At 29.5% G+C, this 19,141-nt stretch overlaps 1 protein-coding gene across 2 annotated transcripts; it reads right to left on the bottom strand.

The window, feature by feature from the left end:
- Window positions 1-9,625: 9,625 nt before the first annotated feature.
- Window positions 9,626-13,546, bottom strand: LOC111289069 (uncharacterized). Of its 2 annotated transcripts, none has more exons than XM_089760139.1 (4): window positions 13,325-13,546; window positions 11,828-12,494; window positions 10,841-10,881; window positions 9,626-10,754 (listed from the first exon to the last, which is right to left on the bottom strand). In XM_089760139.1, the coding sequence occupies exons 2-4, from the start codon at window positions 12,147-12,149 to the stop codon at window positions 9,882-9,884; spliced, it is 1,236 nt and encodes a 411-aa protein (XP_089616265.1). In that variant the 5' UTR covers window positions 12,150-12,494; window positions 13,325-13,546; the 3' UTR covers window positions 9,626-9,881. The 2 variants fall into 2 exon arrangements, with proteins under 2 accessions (XP_089616265.1, XP_089616266.1); XM_089760140.1 differs by lacking the exon at window positions 13,325-13,546 and adding an exon at window positions 13,211-13,227.
- Between the last annotated feature and the right edge of the window lie 5,595 nt (window positions 13,547-19,141).

The raw sequence follows: 19,141 nt of genomic DNA, 5'->3' as shown, positions 1-19,141 counted from the left end.
TTTTATTTGTTTTAATACATATTTTAAATTTTTATAAAATAAAAAGTAATTATTTTATATATAATTTTATTTAAATATATTAACAATTATATTAAAATAATAATAAATAATAAATTTAAAAATTAATAATTTAAACATATTCGAATTGATAGAATTTGATTCAAATCTAATCAATTTTAAGAAAATATAAATTTAAATTCAAATAAAATTTTTTTAAATTCATAATATTATATATTATAAAAAAATAATCGAACCAAATCCAATTCAATTCAAACAGTTGTCATCTTTACTTTATATCTTCTTTCAATGCTAGGCTCCAACATTGCCATGAAAAAAAAATCCATATTCAATTTCATGGATACTTATTCATTCTTCTCTTAAATTTAGAGTTTAAGGTATATGTCGATAGATAATTCACAATAAAATAATGCTAATCGAACATTCGATAAACAGCTTTATTTTATAATTATTTTAGTTAAATTTTAAAAATTTTAAGTTAATAATAAATTGGCCAACTATCATATGATATAATTGGCCGAGTATTGTATTTTTAGTTCAATACTTAAAAGTTCAAATTTTAATAATATCAAATATTAAAAAATTAATAATTTTAGTGCTTAATCCAACAGATTCCTTAAGAACAATTCTGTGTCAACAATGGAGGCATGTAAATCAAAGCCAGCTAGCCAGATCATCAGACAAAGCATGAACTTACGAAAACAAGACACGATCTTGGATGTTGAAAAATTAAGAGATATAACCTGAATTTTCTTAATTGGCTGGCGACATAAGAGAATCTCCGTGATTCTCGGCATATCACACCATGTGTTTATCTGCAAGACTGCAATTGCTGGAGCTTCGACTTAATTGGAATCTCCATTGTATTGTTTAACATGTTGAATTTGTTTGGTTAATAGTAAATCTGATAGATAATTTGAATGTTCGTATCATATAAAATATTAATAATTTATATATTTATATTATATTTTATATAAAAATTTATAAAATATATATGTTTAATTTTTTTATTTTATTTATAATTTTTATTAAAATTTTAAATTATATTAATTTTATATTTTTTATTTATGTTATTTTTATATTATATTACTAGATCGTATTTTAAAATTATCGTATCTGATTAAAGGTATCGCCTGCACTTTCAATTGTTTATGAGTCTAATTTACTTCTTTAAAAACATGGTTAATAATTATTGAGCCGAGCTAGAACACAAAAAGAGATGCCAGCCGCTGCAAGGGTATAGCTCCACTTGTAGCCAGTCAAGGACTCAAGGGATTAGGCGTAGCGGGCTTTGCCCAAACTTCGAAGTCAAGCTCGTGCTAACAAAGCTAAACCCATTGGGCGCCACTCCCTAGAAGGGTGGTCAAACTCACTCCGCACCCCAAAAGGAAATGCAATTTGAAATGAATTAATCTTCTCCCAGAACTTTACCTTATCTCAATAAATTTCCGTTTGATAGTGCCAAAGCAACATTCTAAAATTGCGGAAATCTTTTTTATCGTGCCACCCAAGTGAGAAGAGATATGGATTCAACGTCAAAACGACATTTTATATGAAAATTTTTTTCACCATGCCACCAAACTATATCTAAATCTAGTTCACGAGCTACATGTTGATTCCAAAGCTGAAATTTTGGGGTTTTACTTATCTTAGTTATTATGTTTTTTTTTTACCATTTTGTCCAGATCGTTTGATAATAATCATTTATCTTGATCATAAAAACTTTGAATTTGAATTTAATTAATAATTTTTTATTAAAATTATTTGGAATGTATAATTTATAATTATTTTTTTATATTATTAATTTATCATATTTTGATTTAAAAAATTAAATTATTTATTTATTTCAGATTTGTCGTACCAAAAAACTGTTTTTTTTTTACCATTTTGTGTGGGTTTTTTTTTTTCATGTTTTAATGCTAGCTCTACAAGGAACACTTCCAAGGTCGGGGCCATAAAATGAGAAAAATTTTCAACCATCTTTGTCTCGTACAAGTAAAAGTGTTCATTGGGGAAAAAAGAAACTTTGAATGGTACAATTCGTAATTTCCATTCGCCTGTTGAATGTAATTTAGGGGTTGATGTAGCGGTGCCAATGCAGCGGCTGCGTTATATATATATATATATATATATATATATATATATATATAATTCATTTTTTTTTATTTTGATAATTAAAATAAATCTATTATAAAAATATATAAAAAACAAAAATATTTTATAAACCACTTTTTTTATACTTTTAAAAAACACTTTAGTTAAACTACATTATTATTGATTAAAATATTACAAATTTTTTGTACTATTTAATTTTATTTAAATAAATTGTCACATTTTTATTATATTTAATTAAACTCTTATTATTTTACTTGTATTCATATAAACCTTTATCTTAAATAAAAATTTAATTTATATTAAATATTTATTTATGTACAAACAAAGATTAAAAATTTATTTGAACAAATTAAAGAATGATAGCTTATTTGAATGCAAATTAAAAATTAATAGTTTATTTACATGTAATAAAAATATAAAAATTTATTTAAATAAAATAATAAAATTCAGGATTTTTTTTTACTATTTTAGGCCTTATTATTTAAAGACCACTTTTATTATTATTTCTTTAATTTACTACTTTTATTGTTATTTAAAAACCACTTTTATCTTTTTAAGTAAAATTTTTTAATTTTTAGACCAACAACCAGCTTGTCGTTTGGATATGTCAAAAGATTCCAACATCCTCTTCATCTCAAACTGTTTCTTCCTCTTCTTCTTCTTCTCTTTTTTGTTGTTTTGTCTGAAGCAATTTAGATTTGATCAGGACCGTTCAATGTCCACTGCACCATTATTGACCACTCCGTGCCGTACTAGATATTCTCACCTTTTCTGTTTCCTCACTCATTTCTCTGTTGCTTGGCCCTACTGCCCAACCAAATTCCGGATTTTGATTCTCTGCAACTAAAAGTCAAGTGGAAAAATCATGTTAAGTTTTTACTAACAAGCTAAATATGTGCAGCATAAACATTCCATTTTGTGATTTTTAGCTGGTAGTTAAGCTAATGTTTGTTTTGTCAATAATACAATTTGGGTCATACGGTCAAGCTTTTTATTATAATTTTTTTTGTTGGTTTATATAATTGAGTGTAATTAAATTTGAAACTTAAGATTTAATACAGTTTCAATCGTAATATCAAACAAATTTTTAGTTATTTTGTTTATATATAATTTAATTTTTTTCAAAGTGAATGTATCATATCAAATATATATTTTTCGTATAAAAATATTGTGAGAAAAAAATTATAGATATTGAGATTTAAATATAAATTTATTTATATTATTTTTTAAAAATAGGGTGAGAACAAAATAAAAAAATTAAAAAGTGATTCAAATTTGTAGTTTTCGATTCAGTTTAGTTCGAACGGATTTCAGATCAAAATATAAAAAATAAAAAATAAATTAAATTATATATTTTTATTAATTTTTTTATATTTTTTAAATTTTTATAAAATAATTATTTTACATAAATTTATTTTTAAAAAACTAAAAATATTAGTAAAATAATATATAAAAACAAAACAAATTTTAAAAATCAATAAACCAAATTAAACAGAACCAATAAAATTTAGTTCAAATTGGATCAATTTCAAGAGAGAATTCATCTAAATTCAAATCAAAATTTAAAATTTTATAATATTATATATTATTAAAAAAATCAAACTAAATCAAATATGATTTGAATTATTATTATTATTCTTATTTAAAAATGATTGTATGAATATGAATTAACTGAATTAAATTTTGAATTCATTTCAAATACATTTCAAACTTTGTAATCTCTATGTATTTTATAAGATTGATCATAAAATATAAATAACATATTTGATACATAAAATTATAATATGATAATATAAAATAATATTATAAATAAAATAAAATAATGTATTCCTCTAACGTATTACCTACAAAAGTTCCATGCTCTCTCTCTCTCTCTCTCTATATATATATAAAAAGAGGGAATGAGACATTTTGTTTAAGAAGATTAGATTTGATTTGGGCTTAAAGTCTCAAGTAAACATGATTAAGCACATGGGAAATCTTTTGTTATGAATATATATATATGAGACATTTTGTTTAAGAAGATTAGATTTGATTTGGGCTTAAAGTCTCAAGTAAACATGATTAAGCACGTGGGAAATCTTTTGTTATGAATATATATATATATATATTCATAACAAAAGATTTCCCACGTGCTTAATCATGTTTACTTGAGACTTTAAGCCCAAATCAAATCTAATCTTCTTAAACAAAATGTCTCATTCCCTCTTTTTCCCTTTTTATCTTTCTGACCATCTCCTCAACCCCCATGTGGTATGTTAAGCCTAATCATATCTTATTATGACTCTGAACCCACACCAAATATCCCCAAATTCCAATTGCCTTTGCTCTCCAACTTGACTTTCACTTTCAACCTTAAAAAAATTAAACAAAAAATCAAACTAAAACAGTAAAGAGTGTAAGTAAGACCCAACATTTTTTTTGGTACGAAAAATTATTTTATTTCTAAGATCAAGATAAATTGCTAACTTATAAAAAGATTTATAATTTTTTTATGAAAATTTTTTTAAATTCATAAATCACCTATTAATAAAAAATTTTAAAATTTAAAATTTAAATATTTTATATCAAAATTCTAAACTTTAATCATTTACGCAAACGACAGTAAGACCCAACAGTGTTGATGCCAATAGATTTTATTCACCGAACGTGAAGCTCAATCTCCTAACAACAAAATATAAAAACGTTTGCCATCCCATGCTCAACCGCCGTGCATTGCACAATTTTGGGCTGCAAAAATGGGTAGAAGCTGAACAATTCCGCCATACAATTATTCCCAAGTTATTGGAGAGTATCGGCCACTCGCTTGGAGAGGGCGTGGAAGGAATTGGTCTAAATGCATTTCCAAGTAAGTACTCGTTGGATTGGGTGAAGGACACTTTGAAAACTTCTGGTCTGTCATAATTACAGGGTTCCAAAGATTAAAACTAGATTTCTAAGTCATTCACTCGAGAAAAAGCGTAAAGAATTAAAATGGTCTTAAAGGATTTTCTGTTTACGGTTCAATGATGATCTTTTGAGAACGAGGTTAAATATGATAATCTAAAATATAATATAGTAATATACATAAAAATAATAAAAATGATATAAATAAAAAATATAAAAATAATATAATTTAAATTTTTAATAAAAATCATAATAAATTTTAAAAAATTAAAAATATATATTTCATATTTTTTATCAATTAAAATATGACATAAATTTTAAATAAAATATAATATAAATAAACAAATTATTAACATACAAAATAAATACATATAAAATTTCAGATCTAACGTACAATTATTGCACAAACCCTGATTACTTTTGGACCTGCCGACACTAACGCTGCTGAAATTTCTTTTTATTCTTCTTTGCACAGACAAGATTATGCAAACCATAGAGTCTAAATGCCTAAGGGGGCTATAGAAGAGCTTTTCTTTTTTTATTTTTCTATTTTAAACGTCTTCTACCGAACTAAGAACAGAATCCTCTTGTCTGCCACAAATGGCCGATAATTTCGAGCTGTAGCTTTGGAGTTTAACTGCTCTAAAAAAGAGTGTTTCCCTTGTGACTGAAACACTATTCACCCAGCTAATTATTTGTCTTGCCATCGTATCCCTTTCTGTTTTAGCAGCAACATCTGATTCACGACCAAATTAGTCTAATCCAATCCATCATTAAATAGATTATATAATTTTTTAAGTAAAAATATGATATTTAATTTAATTAATTTATATGATTATATTTTAAAAATTGATATTAAAAAAATTTTAGGTATAAATTTTAACATTTGTATTTCGAGTTACATCAATTTTTATATTAAAATAATTGAATTTATTACAAATTTATATGAGATTTGAGGTTGAATCTAAGTTCTCCTTTTTGTTTTAAGCAGGTGCGAAATTTTTTTTGAAAAAATCAAAAATCGATTTGAAATTATAATATTTAATTAGATTTAGATCAAATTTTTTTATTAAATTTAGATTAAATTTAAATATTAAATTTATATATTATATTCAAATTTTATCACAAATCAAAAAATAAAAAATAAATAAAATTGAATCTGGTTATATATTTTTATTAGTTGTTATATATTTTTTAAATTTTTATAAAATAAAATAATTATTTTATATTTAAATTTATTTAAATATATTAAAATTTATAAATTAAAATAATATATAAAAACACAAAAATTAAATTTAAAAATCGATAAATTGAATCAATGAACTAACTCAAATCATTAAAATTGATTTAAATTAGATTTGATAATATAAAAATTTATAATATTATATATTATTAAAATAAAAATCAAATAGAATTCAATTTAATTCAAATGTAATTACTTTTAATCTTACTCATATGCCAAGTTAAAAAAAAAAAAAAAAGAATTAAGCAAATATTATATATTATTAATATTTTATATTTCTCCCAACTTATTAAAAAAGGTGATGTTGAACACCACGTGCAACGTAGTACTGCAACACAGAGTGGCCCATATTAATCAGAGGCCCATTTTACGAAGAGCTGGATTGAACGTCCGGTGCCCATCACACAGTTAATTCAGCCTCAGGGTTAGCCAGGTTTTTTTTTTCACCCACCTTAGGTCCTTCCTCTGTGGCTGGCTAGCTAACATAAATGAAGTCCAATGCTCTTTTCTCAACAGTTACAAAGACCAAAATTCTACAGTCCAATGGTGTGGAGGTTCGCAATTAATATATGATTTTGATTTAAAAATTTTATAATTTTATTTTATAAAAATATCTCTTAAATTTAAAATTAAATTTTTATTTATATATTATAATAAAATTTCAGATTATTTTAATACGAGATTGAGACATTTCACGTAAAATGAAAAGCTCTGTATAGAAAAAAATGTGTTCTGCAAATGCAATATTTTATAATTTTCTCCCTTCAATATAATCAATATATTATTTATCACTGACCTGTCAAATCATATTTTTATTAACGTATTTTAAATTTTAATCACAAAATTAAAATTAAAAAATTTATTAACAATTTATGAAACTGTTGATCAATCGTTTTCGATTAATGTCATCTAGAAATTTGTTCAGGCAACATAAAAAAAAAAAAGAAAAAAAAGCAGCTATGGGTAATTTACTAATCTCAATATTTGTAATATTTACCATTTTTTATAGGAAAAAAAAAGTAAAAAAGTTGTGGTCAGCATATATTGTCATTGATTTTTCAACAAAATTTTGGTATTATATTGATGAAAGGTGAAATAAAATATAAGAATAATTCTGGTAAATTCCACTATTTACCTCCACTTTAGAAAAACAGAAAAAAAAAAGGGTATGATTCTTATAAATAATAAAAAAAAGAATATACATGGATTATCTTTTAAATCAATTGATATGTTATTGAAGTTAGTATTTAAAAACTGAAGTTACATCAATTTTCACATGGAATTTTCTGAAAATTTTCTTAATTCTTTATGTAAATGATCTATTGAAGATCCTCTAAATTCTCCACCTCAAAACTGGAATCTTTGCATGAGATCAAAGCAAAAAAAAAACAAAAACCCACACTTTTCAAGCTAATTGAATACAGCTCTGCATCACAATCCTTAATGGCAGCATCACGATGTTTTAAAGCACTTAAAAAGTTCTTTAAAAAACAAAGTAAAACCCACTTCAAATAGTTCAGTTTTAACAACCCTAATCATCACTTGCAATGCCCTTAGCTATAAATGCTTGCTGGGACTTTCTTCCATGAAAGAAACCAATATCTGTTAGCATTACATAACCAGTTTCATTACTTTTGCTTGGGAACAGTCTCACATGTAGGGGGCCAACATGTTTGAGCTGCTTTGATGACCCTCCGTCACATGGTTTTACTTTAGAATCATGGCTTAAAAATGAGTTTTCTTCTACTTTTAATTCTTTCCTTTTTTATGGCCTTAATTTTTGGATATGGGGAAGCCAATTTGAATTCAAAATTCCCATGTTTCCTTAGCCAATCTGAAGAAATTCTGCCTTTCGTGTGCTTTTGGAATTCTTCAAAACCAATCATACATGAATTCAGATAAATTGGCGAATTGGAATCATGATTAAGCTCAAGCAATCCAAACTTTGCTGCTGAATTTTGCCAACCTAACAAGTTTTCTCTTTTAAACATTCACTGATCATTTTTTATATATTTTAAATTATTAAAAATTAAATCTGATAATCGAAACTAAAAATCCAACATCTTAAAATATTCAATTAAATATCACATCCAACAAAATTCAATAAATCACATAATTGTTAATGAGAATATATCATATTAAAACATTTAATTTGTAAAAGTATTCTGTCATATAATACGTTTATTATTAAATTAATATAATACGTTTATTATTAAATTAAATATAGGATGAGTTAATTTGTTTGCTTAAAATTTTTTATTTATCAAATAATTTTTTAATCCCAAAATACTCTTTATCACGATGTCCATATCACCTTTTTTTCAGTCAAAAGTAATTCACACAAACGAAAAAAAGAAAAGGTTGTGCACAAATCAATTGATCTTTTAGACAGATATTTCTCAATTTTTATGATAAATATTCCCTATAACATGCAAATATTCAAGTAAGCGTGCAAGTATTTGACATTTGCCATGATGTGTAAGGAGGCTTTCGCACGTAACTGACCAACATATCACACTGAGAACTGGTCGAGGTTGATTACTTGTGATTTTAGTCTCATTGCCAGTCATAAAAGTTTACTTGCATTGGTCCCATGGGAATGCCCTTATACTAGCTGTCGGATCCCGTGTAAACCAGAATTTCTCAGTCTCCTATTCACATTATCCGATGGTCGAAGCTGGGTGCGATTATTTAGAATTCAAATTTTAATATTTATAATTTTAAAAATTAAAGTGAAAGAAAATTTTATATTTTTTTCACGACAGACGTTAATGGAAGATAGAATTAATATTTGATATTTCAAACGCGTTTAAAGTCCCAACTCTTTCTTCATTTTTGGGTAGGACTGGAGATTCGATTCAAGGAGTAGGATTTTGTGTCATTTTACTTTATTGGTAAGGAAAATGACGGGTTTTGAACATGCCCAACATGGCTAGTGGGAAGGGGAGCCCTACCATGGTGCCAAAAGACCCCAATTGCAAAAGATTGGTCATGGCCTTGAAAAGGAATGTCAAACATCAAAAACAAGCATGAAAGATCCGGGCTGTGTCATGTTGTGCTCACCAATGTGCACTTGTCCAGAGTAATGCCAACAGAGCACATGACAAGATGGTCCTCAAGAATAGGCGTGACTCAAGTGTACCATCGGCTATAGAACCACAGTAAAAAATTCAATGGCTAGGGAAACCAGGCCAGCTGGCCAGGACATTCTCATTTTAAGTGTGGAGGTGTGAGCCTCACCTCACATATGGAATACAAGTTGGGTTCATAACTTGGGTATGAATGGTATGAATCACCGTTGACAACTACAATACTTAGCAGTTGAAGCCCATTACATCTCACTACCCACAAACGCTGACAATACAGTCCAACCAAAGTTCACTTAGATCCACATAACATTGAAGGAAGAGACTTGAGTTTCAACATGTAACACTTCTACCATCATAAACAAATTGTATGAGACATACGAAATTGACAAATTTCAACTTCGATTTCAAACATATGTTGTTTCCACAAAACCATATCTATACAGCATCTCCTAGTTTCCAAACAATCAATGTCATTCAGCAACTACCCAACCTTGATAAATTGCACAGTTCTGGCCAACTTGAAACTGATGTCACCACTTCACACTTGGACCGGCAATTGTCTTTGAGCACCCAATTGCACCCTGATCGATTGACTTCCCACCAAAAAGTAGCGAAGAAGATGAACCACTTTGCCTCAGCTTGCCAGGAAATTCTTTACTCGAATTACTCTTCATGAAGAGATTTTTCTTCATGCGACTCCTGTTCACCAGTAACGTGGTACTACGTGAGGGTGCATGTAAAGCCCCTTCAACACAGTCTCCAGCCTGTGCACAGCCCCAAGGCCTAGATGGACAATCCTCAGAAAATGGCCTAAGCCTTGCAAACCCATTCCTAAACCTAGAGAAGACTCGGTTATCTGGAGAATTTTGCTCTTCCAGTTTGACACATATAGGACAAGGAGGGTCGTTTTTACGAGTCTTTGGTGTTGTCTGCTCCAAACATTCTGCATGAAAAACATGTTGACATGAAAGAACCCCAGCAACAGGCCTATCACCATTTCTTACAATCCTATGAGAACTCCAAGGTGACCTCTGTGAGAGAAATCTCTCACACAATCCACATTTGAAACCATCAGATGGGACACATAATCGACCAAAAGAATCAGGCTCAAATGGCTCGGAAACATCAGCAAAATCATTGCTGCTGCTTGAACTGCTCCTGCCATGGGCATCTCTTTGTGATGTGCCAGCATTGTCTGAAAACCCAGTACCTCCAGAGTCAGAGGCTTCTGTAGTAGGAGTCACCATGGGAAAGGACAAGGGATGAATAGGTTTGGACATAAAGTAACGCCGACTTGAAAAGTTGCGATGAGATGACAAGCATGACATGAACATGGGCTCAGACTCGCTACAGTCTGAATGGGATGAAGAGGAGACCCCACTATCTGCATTTTTTGGGGTGCCCTGCAAAATTCCATCAAAGTAAGGAACATAAATTCTAGGAAAAAACTTCTCAACTTAACCCCAGTGAGGAGATGAGAATAAGGTACCTCAACAATAGAAGCAAAGGGCAACTTCCCAGCAACTTGATCTAACAAGGAAAAGAAGGCAATAAGTTGTTTCAGTCAAAGCAAAGAGAAATTATTCAAACTTTTATCAAGTATAAGATGTCTCCAAATTTCGATTTTTAAATCTCAAATGCATTAAAAAGGCATCAATAACATATTTGTTGACCACTGTGTTCCACATAGATACAGGGGCAATATGACACCAGCTCAATTATAAACTAATTTTAGGGGACGGCATTTTTCTTCTTCCTCTTCTTGATTTTCTTCTTCATATTAAAGAGCAACTTGATAATATATGGCTGGTTAACAGATTTGTGGAGGAATGTCTAAAAGCATAGGCACTCCTGAAATACTTCAGGTGCTTAGGCCAGAATTTCTGTTGCATTTTCTTTAACACTTCTTTCAATGTAACTACTATCTATTATATGCCATTGTTCCCAAATGACAATGTTTGACGGAAAAAAGAGGGTCATATTGAATCAATGGTTTTGAACAGGGATCGAAACTCTTCGACAAGAATATCAAATAGAATAAGGAGAAGGAGATAAAAATGACAAATGTAACTAATCATATAAACCTACAAGGGAGTTAATAAAGCTTTCTAGCAATCAGGTGTTTCCCTCTTCATTTAAAGGGAATGAGAGGAGCACGCTTTGTGACAAAAATCAGAAACATTATTGTCCTCATCATAGGAAGACATTATAACATTTGAATAAGTACACACAAGTGTACATCCTTTACATGCCTATTTATTTATAAGCCTCTACGTAATTGTTTCACTCGAGAATTATAAGTCACCAAATAAAAACTACTTATGAAAATCACCCAATTTCCCACGCATTATAAGACAAAAACATTTCCAGCGAAGGAAAATGAAAATGAACACCATGACTGACCAGGTGGAGCTGAGAATAAAGATTCAATGTCAATGGAGGTTAACAATCAAAACGAGACTCTTAATTGTATTACCTCTTCTTGTTGTAGTTTCATAATCATCAAGAGTGATTTCTTGTATTGCTGGAGGTGTCCACTGCGGACCCTGAGAAAGGTCAGATGGACTACTTAAAAAGGGCCCAGCACCATCAGATGTTGAATATTGATGATTGTAAAGAAGGTTTCCCCTCACCCAGCTGCTACTTTCTTTGCTGTTTGAAGATACAGAAGACCCATACGTTTGAATCCCATCATGTGAACCATGTGACAGTCCATCGGGTTGGAAATGGAAATCCCATCTTGAAGGTGGTGGCGAGAAGCTTGTATTAGTTCGCCAATAAGGCTCATGAGGACCCATGGACCAGTCCCTACTGGCTGTATTTGACCCATGTGGCCTTGCAGCCACACAACACAGCGACCCCGTCTTAGCTATTTTTTGTAAACCTCACAAGTACTAATTCAACAAGCTTTCAACTTTTATGAAGCTTGCCCCAGAATAACTCAGAGAATTACAACATCCTCAACTTACATTCTGTGCAACTATTTTGACATTAAAATCCAATCTTCAGTAAATATAAAAATCATGGGACCCACCAATTTTATCAGTAAAGCATGTTAAATATCCGAAAGGCATTTTCTCGCTGAAGCATGATAAATCACCTTACCCTCTTTCTTCAAAAGTCACTAGCATCAAAACAGAAACCTGGAAGGAAAAGGTAAAGTAGGTTCACTTAGATGTAAAATCATGCTCTACACAACAACAAACAAACAACCAATTTCAAAATTTTCACAAAGAAATAAAATAAAATAAATGAGAAACAACGAAAATAATTCCCTCCAAGTAGACCAGACGAAATTATGCATTTGTGTTGCGTAAAATATTGAAATTTGTGTATTCGTATCTTGTTTTACATGAAAATCATGTATTATAATTTGTGTCCACACGAAAATATAAAATACATTTGTTTTTGTTTTGTTAAACCCATAAATAGTTAATTGCTAAAATTTTAAACTATGTTATGTTTGTGTCGTATCATCATATCGTGTTTTAAATTGCCAAGTCTACCTCCAAGTTTAATAATCAAATAAGCTTCCATCATTCCAACTTTCAAACATCAACTTTCTCACAGTTACTCCTAAAATGGAAATGTCAGCAATAAATTCTAATAATTTCAGAAAAATTAAGCAAAATTATTATATCTCATAACTCAAATCAAACTTCATTTTTTCAATCTCAGCTTGACATAGTGTCATCGATTTAAGAATCAAACAGCCAAAAAAATTTAATTTTTGTTTCATAATTTCTGATAAAAAGAAAAAAAAAGTAAATAACTTCGAAAAATTGAAAAAACTAAAATGGCAACTCGCAACTAAGTATAAGTAACTAACTCTAACAAAATAAACCAAAGAAAAACTTACAGAAGTTTATTAAAATAACTGTGAAGAACAGTTCAGCTGTGATTATGAATAGTAATTCAAATTTTATTGAGAAAACCAGAAAACATAGAGAATGCAAGAGAGTTTGAGACTTACGATTCCCAAAAGACGAAATGCAAGTGGATGGAAATGCTAGAGATTCGATTTTAGAAACGAGGACAAAAAAAAAACCCTAAATTATTGGGAAAGCGCGATTAATTTAATATTTTTTTTTCAAATTAGGACTTTGTCTTTTGTGTATTTCTAAAAATAACCCGCGGCTTTTCTTTTTTTTTTTGTTTTCTCTTTTTTTGAATGCTAATAAATATATTTTCTTTTAAGAATCTTGGTAAAGAGTTTGTGAGCAACTTTACTTCATGCCGCCATCCATTACAAAGTCAACAAACATAGATGACGACATCGATTAAACTTTGGTAGAAAAAAATTTATTTTAATATGATCATTTGTATATTTATATTATTTAAAATATTAATAATTTGTATATTTATATCTTATTATATATAAAAATATCTGTTATAATTTATATCAACATAAAAATATGATTTTTTTTTGTTTTGTTAAATATGTTTATTAAAATTTTAAATCATGTAATTTTTGTATATTTTATCTTTTATTGAATTTTAAGAATAATATTTTAAAGATTAACAAGGCTCTGATCAAAATGATAACTGACTTGATCTAACTTGTGTTTAATTTTGTACAAGTATGCATTCTATTGAAGAGAATTCTCAGTCTACCAGTTTAAAACTGCTTCAGTACGAGTAATACTTTTTTGGTTTTCATATTCATTTCTATCAATAAAGTTTTGGATTGTATTGGTCTTTATGAGACTTTTGAAAATGAGGGAAATTTGAACTTGGATAGCTTGGTTGCATTAGGAGAACTGTGAGTTTATTAGAAGTCTGAATTTTTTGAAGTATTTTTTTTTCTTGTGATTGCAAAGACATGTGTAGTCTTTAGAAGAACATTTGATCTGAAGTCTAAAAGAAGAATAAGAGCATGGTTTTCTCTAGCTTTTTGGAGTTATTCACCAAGTTTTTGATGTATCTGTGCTATTTGCAAATCTTGTCAAAGGCTTTCAATATCATTTTGTAAATATCTCAAAGGTTCATGGTTCTAACATCAAGACATCTAAGATTCAACTGTATTCTTATTTGTTGTACAAGTTATTCTGAAACATAATTGAGAAAAGTTTGCTTCACGTCATCAAATTCACTGAGTATGTAGAAATGCCAAAAAAATTGTTGATAATATTTATTAAGGTCTTTTGGATGGAGGGAACTCTATGACTACAATCTAGACTTGAACTTTTAAAGCATTTAACAGTCTTGGATCATAAATAGACATATTATAATTTGAAAAGACTGTAAATAAGACAGTTCCTGCATTGAGGTCATTTTAATTATGTAAAGTACTGCATGCTTGTATTCTTTGAATCTTGTGTCCAACAATGCCATTCTGGTACATATAGGAATACCATTTTCTGCCATGAAAGGTACTGAATTCTAAAGATAGATTTGTGAAATGAATCATAAAATTCTCAAGCAAAATTGGTCAGAGCTCTAAGATGATGTTTCATAGGGAAACTACTTTTCAGAATACAACTACCAGCTTAAAATTGATAAAAAGATTTATGAAATCAAACTTGATGATGCTTGGATAGAACCTTTTCCTGAAACTATAAGATTTGAACTTGATCATACAAGACTAGTATAATGAAATCCTTACCGGAAACCTCTGGAAGTTTTATAACAAATGGATAGCAAGAATCCCAAGACCGTTTTGAAGATTTTAATCCAAATCAATGATTAGAAAAGCATAGGCTATGATTTCACTCTATGAGCAAACAACTCGCACCTCAACTTTTCTCCAGAACACACTTATCACTCTCTCAAATGATGTTGATCAAGTTAAAAATCCACTCATAGTGCTCAAAGACAAAAGATTTCCTGTTTCAATCCAATTATATATAATTACGTATAACAATCATCTCCAAATACTTTCCAAAAGACTCTAAAAATGATAATGACATCTCACCAACTCACCATCACTTTTAGTGTACTTTATGTTAAGTCACTTTTATGTCTAGTTTACTTTAATCAAGTCATGTTTACTTTATGAGTTATTTTTACTTTATGTCATATAAATGATGAGTCATATTTACTTTATTAAAGTTACTTTAGCTTTATGTAAAGTTTTTTGTAAATGTCATTACTTTAATAATGACTTTATCCTATTATACTACTATTCTTTAAGCCTGGAGAAGGGAATATTCTTAGTTGCTAATTGGAAATGATCTATGTTAATGCCTAAATGATTTACTTTTATATGATTGGCATTCTAATATTTTTTTAAGGGTAGAGTAATGAAAAATTTAGGGTTTTTCAAAGAGGGTGATCACATTTTTAGAGAAATTCTGAATGATTTTTTGCACGAAAAAAGTAAATGAATTTTTGTCTAAATTCTTGAAAAATATTTGGTTGTATGATTAAGATGAAAAGGTTGAGAAGGTTTTTTCAAAATTTGAAATAACTTTCAAATTTTATACCATTTCCACTAAGTCTTAAGCTTGGTATACTGATTATGACATCAAAACCAATAACAAGGTCTTTTTTGAAGAAGTGGATATCTTAAAATTTTTTGAGTTATTTGATAGCCTGAGAAAATTTAAAGGGTAATAGAATTGCTGATAAAGTTTATAGAGAATATATTTTCATTAGTAATTTTGAAGAAGATTTTATGGTTTATCCAAAGATTTTTTAGTAAGACAATGTGATTTATTATGGTTTGAGCTGCACTAGTGTCAAACTCTTACTGGCAAAATGAAAAAGACTTTTTAAGTACAGGAAAATAGAGAAATAAACTAAGAGAAGATGTAGAAAATAAATATTGAGAACTAGAATTACTGGTGTTTGATAAATTCATGAAAATAAGATTTTTTTTTTACTATATCGTATTTAAAATTATCAAATTTATTTGGACACGTTAAAATATTGTAATTAAATATTATCAAACGATTTAAATTTAAAAAAATAAAAAATATATTTCATGTTTTCATATCATATAATTTAATTTATAATTTTTTAATAAATATAATATAAATATATAAAATTTAATAGTTTAATATGAATAAATAAATTATTAAAATTTAACTGTTACGCTTTCGCACTCTAAAAATTAAAAAAAAAAATCCACCGACCAAATATATTATCTAAATAGGACAGAAAACAAAAAATGTTCACTGTTGAAATATTTATAACCATGCAAAAGTCAGCACCATGAATATCATTTACCTCCTCTTTGGCTGAGGGCATCAGACTGTCTTTATTTTCATCTGAATCTTTCACCTTCTCTACCACAGTACCCTCTTCATCACAAATTTGATATTTTTCACCGTCATCCACCACCTCCTTGTGCTTTACATCCTCAATATTATTTATTTGTGACATTTTTTCTGTTATTTTTTCCACAGTAAATTGCTGTTACAGTAAAAACAAAGACTCCATATGAGTTACAGTTTGAAGGTCAGATTGAAACCAAAGTTCTCATTTCTGATCATCAATCAATATTGGAGCATGAATTACTAATTAAATTTGGTGAAGGGAATCAAAAGATGAACTAAATCCCATTAAATTTCAAGCATATCTGCCGGCTTTATTACAATACAAAGTAAACAGAACCCAAGTTATAAAATTTAACAAATAAATTACTGGCTTAGTTTCTTCGGTACGTGTATAATGAATTTCTGCTAAAGCTTGACGAAAGGGTGAAGGGTTTGAATGAAAAGGACGGGCCTTACTGACTTCAATCTCCTACTATTTCATATTCAATTCATCAACGTGAAGAACATTTCTTTTATGGTGGTTTAGAACCTGAACTGGTTTGAAACGTGGGCCCAAATTGTGTTGATTGATTACTGCTACTATGGTTTCTTGGGTATTGTTTTCTTGAGTGATCTGTCATCTGCGTTTTGATAATGACTGATTTTATGAAAACCGAAATTTTCTACTCATTGCTCTCTTAAGGTTGTGGCTGTCAAACTTTGGGAAAATCTCTCATTAGAACTTTCATTTCATATGTTTAATGTGTTTTTCTGGTATTAATAGTTGATGTGAATGATTTGTAGTTTCAAATAAAACGCTTGTACTTGAATTGAAAGTAATCAACTACAGTAGTCAAAATCTTAAATCTGAATAATTTTACGAAGTGACAAATTTACTTTTTATTCGAAATTATCAGGATTTAAATCGGATAAATTAAAATTTTAGTTCTCTACTAACATTTTACGTTACTTTTAAAGTAAAGTGAATTTAAAGAGACGTGGAGATGAAGTAATCTTTGCAACAGAAATGCAAGCGTCATGTACAGTTTATACCTGAAAAGGATGGAAGAAAAAAGAGATGGGTGGTGGCTGATTTCTTTCAGAGAAATGTTATCTACTCCATTAGGATCTAGGATCGAAATTGGTAGACAAACGCCATCCTCAGCCCATGTCACCCCCGTAACCACCACATTCATAGATCACGAGTTCCCCAACATATCACTCATGCCCCATTCCTATTACATCATAACCAGAATCAATCTCTCCCTCCCTTTGTTATCTCTTCCGTAACTTTGGATTTGTTCATTTATCCATCTTATCACTCTGCCTAGGAACAATGTAATGATGATCTGTCGAACAGACTGTCAATTTGGTAGTATTGGATAGGCATCAATCGACTTTGTTTTGAAAGGTTTTGGGAGCTCAAAATTTTCCTTACGGCGTTGACATAGATCGCCATTTTCACTCTCACAAAATAATAGTTTGCCCATGTCTTCCTATCCTAGCCAAACATTTCAATTGCGTAAACTTCTGCAATTAGTGGATCAGCTCCTAGTCACTTGTCTTAAACTCAAACTTGGAAAGTGACAAGGTTTTGTTTCCAAAACAACCTCAATAAACTAGTTGAGAGTCTGATTAGGATTGCAGATTGCAAAATATCATCTTTGTTGTAACTTGTAAATCAAAAAGCATCATCGGAAACATAAATATTGGAACCCAAAAAGTAATCAAAAACATAAATAGGCTGTATATGGGCCACGGGCAACTTGGCTATAAGCTACTCTGAGTTTATTAAGTGATCAAGGCATGAGTTTGCTGACTTCAGGACCCATGCAGTTGTCACATTCAGTCCCTCAAGGCCTTCACGTTTATATGCTGAACTCATTCTTGGTTTTATGGCACCCACTGTTTTTCAATTTCCCTCTCTGCAGAATACATCATCAAACCTCCATTGGCATAGACCTCAATTAAACAACAAACTCTCTTATGGAAACTTTACAGTTCTTTTCATCAGGATAAAACATGCTCTGATACATTCTGCTCCTCCTTTTAGTTCCTAAAGCTCACTCCTGAGAGTCATACAATTCTTTGATTCCCCCCTTTACTAGGTGTAGTGAAAAAGAGAAGTTACTTATCCATTGCTGGATCCATGTCGTCTTTCTTCATCTAAGGTCTAGCCTGTGGAAATGAGGTAAAGTAGTGCAGCCAAGGATGACTTGCCGGCTAGGCTTTCTCTTCCATATATCAAAGCTAGCTATTTTCAAATATTAGATTTGTGTATAGATGGAAACTTTTTTCCTTTTTGGGACATCTGGAATAATGTATAAAGTAGTCTATTATCATTAAAGTATTATATTAATTTTATTGTCGAAGATTTGAACTGCTCATTGGAATACCGGATAGCTAATTAATAAAGACATAAATGAAACAAACCTTTGGTGGAGATAACCGGCAAGTTGTCTTTGGCTACAATTCTGTCTCATTTTCACATGTTAGATCTATGCTGATAATACAAGTGGAAATGCCGGAGTTGGAGCACTTACACATGACAGTAATGGAGGAGGTGCAAGCCATATGAGGGAGGGTCAAAT

The sequence above is a fragment of the Durio zibethinus genome, chromosome 4, assembly GCF_047325235.1.
Source record: "Durio zibethinus cultivar Kanyao isolate XHJ-2024 chromosome 4, ASM4732523v1, whole genome shotgun sequence".
NCBI classification, from domain to species: Eukaryota; Viridiplantae; Streptophyta; class Magnoliopsida; order Malvales; family Malvaceae; genus Durio; species Durio zibethinus.
Note: the sequence above shows the minus strand (reverse complement) of the source record. Positions and strands in the feature narration are given on the sequence as shown.

Bases quoted from the DNA above. Each gene is read 5' to 3' on its own strand.
- LOC111289069 (XM_089760139.1), bottom strand. From the start codon at position 12,149: ATGGGTCCTCATGAGCCTTATTGGCGAACTAATACAAGCTTCTCGCCA. The intron at 10,882-11,827 runs GTAATACAATTA...TTTCCTTGTTAG, and splicing joins TGAAACTACAACAAGAAGAG to ATCAAGTTGCTGGGAAGTTG. The intron at 10,755-10,840 runs GTACCTTATTCT...GGAATTTTGCAG, and splicing joins CCTTTGCTTCTATTGTTGAG to GGCACCCCAAAAAATGCAGA.